Source organism: Anabrus simplex, chromosome 1 (genome assembly GCF_040414725.1).
Source record: "Anabrus simplex isolate iqAnaSimp1 chromosome 1, ASM4041472v1, whole genome shotgun sequence".
NCBI classification, from domain to species: domain Eukaryota; kingdom Metazoa; phylum Arthropoda; class Insecta; order Orthoptera; family Tettigoniidae; genus Anabrus; species Anabrus simplex.
In genome coordinates, this window is record NC_090265.1 from 1740345449 (window position 1) to 1740352188 (window position 6740).

The 6740-nt window shown below is 40.3% G+C and overlaps 1 protein-coding gene across 1 annotated transcript; it reads left to right on the top strand.

Moving 5' to 3' along the window:
• The first annotated feature begins 4265 nt into the window (after positions 1–4265).
• LOC136882478 (prostaglandin reductase 1-like) lies at positions 4266–5876 on the top strand. The gene has a single exon (XM_068229639.1). The coding sequence runs from the start codon at positions 4398–4400 to the stop codon at positions 5406–5408; it is 1011 nt and encodes a 336-aa protein (XP_068085740.1). The 5' UTR covers positions 4266–4397; the 3' UTR covers positions 5409–5876.
• Positions 5877–6740: the final 864 nt, after the last annotated feature.

Below are 6740 nucleotides of genomic sequence, written 5' to 3' on the forward strand. Positions count from 1 at the left end.
GTAAGTAGACCAGTCTACTCTTCCAAAATCGAGGCGTTATAATAACTCAGTTAATTTACATAAGGCACTACACGCAAAATACGTTTATTTTTCAAGAAATATTACTAGGGGTAGCTTGCAAGGTTAGTGTAGGGTATGTTGTAGCGAGAGGATACGCGCTTGGGAGTTAGTTCTTTCCCATTAATGCCAACTTCTGAAACGTGGCACTAAGGCAAAAATGGGCAGTGACACTGTAGGTAATATGGGCATCATCAAATTACATTGTATTTACGTGACGGGCTCTGAGATAGATTTATTCTCTTTTATTTCTACGGCAATCTGTACGTTTTCATGTTAATCGATTAATATAGCATGTAGCTATTTCGCAAAAAATAAATAATGTTTCCTTTTTTTCCAGATTATGATGCAAAATGGGAATGAACGAGTGGGTAACCGCCAGAAATGGGATAAAGAGGATATGTCGCGTGTTGTAATAACAGTAAGAAATGGCGATTGTAATCATTTACAAGCATCTAGAACTTATAATGTGCCTAGACAAACTTAAAATTCTTGATAAAAAAGATGAAGGATTTGAATCTGCTAAACAACCCGGCCAGAATATTTAATGCCGACGAGTCAGGACTCCAAATGAACACGAGGGATGGCCATGTTGTATGTGAAAAAGGAAAAAAATGAGTCCAGTTCCAAAACTGAAGTGGACGACTAGTAACCGGGGAAGACGTAAGTGTTCTGCAAGAAAACTTGCAAGTGAAGAAAATCTGGCTTCAGCGCAGAAAAGGGGGGCCTATCGCAGGAGTCAGTAGAGGAGGTTTAGCCGCAAAGCGTAAAGCCATACGGAGCAACAAAGTTTCCTGTATTTGTCCTGTGTGTAAGGGCAATTATTATTATGAGAATGAAGGGCAGAAGTGGGCTAAGTGTTGTGGTTCATGTGCTAAGTGGTTCCATGAGAAGTGCGTAGAGATGGAAGGTGATTCTTTCTATTGTGATGAGGGCAGTTAAAAACTTTGTCAGTATTTATGACTCAGAGTGCTCTCATGTGACTGTTTCTGTTAGATTAATCCTTTTACTTTTCATATTACACACAGTTTTCGCCAGTTTTATGTTACTTACAGTCTCTAATTCAATTCAAGTGATTCCGAGTTGATAACTTAATAATAGTATTAGTTCTACTTCCTTGGTAGCATTTTTTCATGATCAGTGTTTAATTATAATATATATTTACCCTTATTTTCTTATATGTATGTTCAGTACAACCACCTTGTTACAATACAAAATGAATATAACCATATCAGTGGCTCTAATTGTGATTTAATAACTTGTGCCCATATTACCTTAAGAGTTTGGCAAATATGGGCAGTTGCAGGGTTTGCTGCAAAGCTGCACAGTATGTCAACTACTATGGCATAGAGGCTAGTTCAAGCTTTATTCGAATGGAAATGGTTGTAAGTTTTCAAGGATTTTTTACCAGGAAAATGGAAGTTGTTTTAGTGCTCCTTTTCTTCAGATATACCTTATGGTGCCCATATTTGCCAAGTTTACCCTATGTAAAGTCGGGGTATGAGTCATTACAATCTAGGCTATAAATCATTTTATTCAAGCTGAGTGAAATGGTAGTTTAGGGGAAGGCCTGAAATTTAATTCTCAAATATTTATATTATTAGTGGTCCTATCAATAAATACTAGATAACTAAAGTTATATAGAATTAAATTTCCGATCATTTATGTCTTACACATTTTTACCGTATCGGCTATGATAACAGAGATATTCATGAATTTGTATTTACCGAGCTCGATAGCTGCAGTCACTTAAGTGCGGCCAGTATCCAGTATTCTGGAGACAGTAGGTTCGAACCCCACTGTCGGCAGCCCTGAAAATGGTTTTCCGTGGTTTCCCATTTTCACACCAGGCAAATGCTGGAGCTGTACCTTAATTAAGGCCACGGCCGCTTCCTTCCCACTCCTAGTCCTTTCCTGTCCCATCGTCGCCATAAGACCTATCTGTGTCGGTGCGACGTTAAACAACTAGCAAAAAAGAATTTGTATTTTTGTTGCTAAGTCCACGAGCCGAGCCACGAGAAAATGAATTAAGATAATTTAATGAAAACCAGTATATAGAGTTGGGGAATAGGTAACTACAGTCTAAGCTATAAATAATTTTATTTACCCGGGATGAACTTGTAGTTTAGAGGAAGGCGCTTAAAATATAATTTTTAAATACCTATGCTATTGGTCCTATAGAAAAGTAGGCCTACTACATAACAAAGTTATAGAGAATACAATTTCCGATCATTTATGTTTTATTCAGTTTTATCGTACCGACTATGATAAGAGTGGTATTTCAGAGTCGGAAGAAAACTAAATGTGAAGGCCTACAATATCGAAAGCGCATAACATTGATCAACAATAACCTGACATTGCCCATTGTTTGTTGTGATGTTCTGTGTCTCCTATGCTGCCACTCAATTCCGATAGATGGGATTACTGCTGCGTACCGAGTATAACAGCTTGACTGAATATTGGCGGGAAATAGCTGGGGAGTTAGAAAACTTTCTTCTTTAGCATGCCATTCCTCTGGTTCATACATTTCCTGATACTGCTGGTACGTAACACACTGGTTCATTATAGTATTCCAGCTATTCGAGCCTTGCTCTGACGCGCTGTTTTGAATGAGCAGTGTGCACACTTAAGGCAGAGGCTCACTAAGTACCACTAAATAACGCAACATTCAACCCTGTTAAGAGCCGTTTCTTAAGAAAAGCTTCTTTCTCTTCACTTTTTTTAAATTTTACATTCATTTTATTCCAAATTAGCAGTGATGTGGCGGTTTCTCCTCTGGCTTGCCGCTTGAAGCAAAAATTTGCCTCCAAGTCAGATAGTTTCTCCCACTGTCATTGTAGTGAATTGAGATTTTCCGACTCATCGGTTACTCCTAGGAAACAGATTAGTAAAAGGGCATAGTTTTTCCCTGGGACTCTCCACTATTCGACCCCCCCCCCCCTTTCCTCAGAAAAAAGACGAAGAGTGTTTACGGATCACGGCTGTCTGTGGCTTGGTCATTCCAGCTCTGGAACTTTGGACTATTAGATCGGCAGCGGCGTAGTACTGTTCGTTAAAAGTGAGAAAATGTGTCGTTTTTCATTTGATCGAGTATTTCATATGAAAGTATTGCTTTTAATCGGGCCATTCCTACTGACGTCATTGTGATGATCTCTGTTCATTTCAGTTGGGGAAACTACTAAGACAGTCTTTCTGATGATGTAAAAAGGCAGGTGGAGAGTGTCTGCCATTATAATGAAAACTCCTCAACCTGCTTGTGACTGATGGTAGGCAAGCGGGCCTACCATTGCAATGAAAATTCCCTAACCCTAATTCTGCGCTAGTGATTCTATAATGCGTAAATTTAAGATCCTCTTCCACCATAACCTCTGTTTCTAGGACACAGACTTGCATTGAAGGAATATACAGAAAATCATCTATTTCGAATATCTTAACATAAAACCCTGTATATATTACTATACGTGAAGAAATATTTATGATTGTACAGTATCTTTTTTTGCCACTCCTCCCTCCTGGCTAATTTGCCATTTGCGGGATATAAAAGTTAACTTCAGTTACTAATACCGTACCCTACTAATGATACTGGTTCTATACTTTATTAATGGCATAATGCCACGTTAGTTGTAGTCTTTCGACTATCGGTGAGGTCTTTAATTCTGCGCTAGTGATTCTATAATGCGTATTTTCTATATGTTTCGTCGTCCGCCCCATTGCTTACGTAACAACTGAAAACACAGGGGCGTAGACGGTCATGGATTTTTTTTTTAAATTACAGAAACCGAAAATAAACTGAATAAACATTCAGACATATAATGTAATTGTAGAACCAATAGATCTGTAATTCACTTATATCAATGCCTTTATAATGACAAGTTATTCTTGCGCCTTTATTGTGTTCTGCCATCATTCCCATCGGTCGATCCTGGCTACGCTACTGTGAAAACACGACGGACGTTTGTTCTATTAGCTTCAGCCAGGGAGTCCCTCCGCCTCTGTATGTTGTCTTATCATGTTGACTTGCCCTCTTTTCACCTCTCATAGACCCCACCCATGCCTGACCAAGGATGCGCCGTGATTTGACGCGTCTTCTCGCAGCTCCGATCAAGGTCGCCTGAAGCAGACGAGAGACGACTGCGTTGTAGTTTGCGTACTGGCCTGTAGATCGCCCCGCTGGCATTGCACGCCTCACAAGGACAGCCAGGCTCAAAGTGGCAAGTCATGATGAATTTGCAGCGTGCTCATTCAGTATAAATACGAGACACACTTATCGGGAGCGTAATTAGTGCAGTGCTGTTAACATTACCTGCTGTTAGAGCTCTCTGAGAAAGGAACGATTCAACATGGTGAAGACGAAGAAGTTCGTCGTGGCCAAGCACTTCGAAGGCGAGCCTAAAGAAAATGATCTTCAACTTGTGGAAGAAGAACTTCCATCCCTCAAGGATGGGGAAATCCTGTGTGAAGCTGTGTGGCTCAGCGTAGATCCTTACATGAGAGTATTTGCCCCAACACTTCCTAAAGGCAGTATAATGATTGGGACTCAAGTAGCGAAAATCATTGAAAGTCGCAATAAGGGTTTTCCTGTCGGGAAATATGTTGTGGGTCATCTCGGATGGCAAACCATTTCCGTCCACAACCCACAGCAACCAACTACCTCACCTATGGCTCCTACGTACCTTCTTCCAGACTTCGGTGAACTTCCTCTGTCCCTGGCGCTGGGTGCTTTGGGCATGCCTGGAAACACCGCCTATTTTGGTTTCCTCGAGATCTGCCAGCCCAAGGCAGGTGAAGTGGTGGTGGTGAGCGGCGCTGCGGGAGCGGTAGGTAGCCTGGTGGGTCAGATCGCCCGCATCAAGGGCTGCAAGGTGATAGGCTTCGCTGGCTCTGACGATAAGGTACGCTGGCTTAAGGACGACCTGCACTTTGATGCCGCCTACAACTACAAGAAGACGGACGTGGACACGGCGCTAAAGGAGGCAGCACCTAACGGTGTGGATTGTTACTTCGACAACGTTGGTGGCGTCATGAGCAGTACCATCTTAAGTCACATGAAGCCCAAGGGCCGAATCTCGGTGTGTGGCAGTATTAGTTCATACAACGCGGACGCCAAACAACTGGCCGTAGCGCCAGTTGTGCAGCCCTACTTGGTGTTCAAAGAGTTGAAGATGGAGGGTTTCGTCGTTCATCGCTGGTTGGATCGCTGGATGGAAGGTATTCATCAGATGAAAGATTGGGTCAAGGATCAACAGCTGGTTTACCGCGAGACCATCACAGAGGGATTTGAGAACATGCCCAAGGCGTTCATTGGCTTGTTCCGAGGTGAGAATATTGGCAAGGCAGTTGTTAAGGCCTGAATACATACGTAGAGTTCACTTGAGTGACTCTTGCCTCGAAGTGACGTGGTACCAACATTACATAATATTAATAAATTAATTTATGAACAATGTTACACATTTGTGGGCGTTCGTGTCGATAGTTTGACGTCAGTAGTGTAAGTTGCAGAGTAAATTTGAGTAACTTTGTTATTTTTTAAATTTTATGTGCCTCTCAAGATTATTATTATTATTATTATTATTATTATTATTATTATTATTATTATTATAGAAAATAAATATAATGCCAAAAGATATGCGATGTTCTACCAAGTGCTATTGGGTTTCCCAGATAAGAATAATTTCTATAGCTCTTAATTTTGCCAGTACGGTAATTAATTTTACTGACCATAAAATGATATACGGTATCGCCTTAATTATTGTTGTTCCGTGTCGTCATTAGTGTATTTGTGAACTGTGTATGATTTGGTCTGTAATGCGTGTAATTAAAACCCCTCCTTTTTAATCAAGTTTTTAAGATGTTTGGAAGGCTACGTTGTACACTCATTTAATAATTTTATTACTTGGCGTTTACGTGAAAACAATTGTAAGTGCTCTTTTGATACTCCATTGTTGCGAGTTGCTACCGACATTGTTGGGGCCATCTTCATACCCGTCAGTGAGGTTCCACTTCAATACAGAAGAAGATTACGACATTTTCGCATCAATACAAGGTAATTACTTTTAATAAAAATATAACTGTATAGTATTAAGATTCGATGGGATTTGGTTACTTTTTGAAAATTTTGCTTCATGATGTGGGAATAGCATATACTACTTCAAGTATCTCCTGACTTAGTAGGTCTTTTTAGATTGATTACGCTTTTACTTGTAACTTGTTCTTTATTTATTGGTTTCGGCACTTAATGAGTACTTAACCCTGTTTTACCGCCGGATGCCCTTCCTGAGGGATATATTGTTCACTGTTACGTAAAATGTAATAATAATACAATAAAACCTCATTAAGTTCGAAATCCAATCGGAAAATCAAAAATTTAGTGTTAAACGAATACTCAATTTAAAGAATTAGAATATCAATAAATTTTACAGTAACTTACAGCTTACGGTATATGATATACTACATGATGCAATGATCAACCGCAACTGGACTCAGGGAGGCTATGAGTTGAGACACGTTGTGACCAAAGCCTGTGTATTAAAGTAAGTTTCCATGAGCCAAAAGATGCGGCGAACTTTGTGAACGCTATCACGTACTGCGTAAACTGAGAATAGAATCCTTAACAAATTTTTTGTTTTGCTATGGGCTTTACGTCGCACCGACACAGATAGGTCTACGCGCACGGCCAACTCGCC

What these genes read in the sequence shown, in the direction of transcription:
- LOC136882478 (XM_068229639.1), top strand. Translation starts at nt 4,398, where the DNA reads ATGGTGAAGACGAAGAAGTTCGTCGTGGCCAAGCACTTCGAAGGCGAG.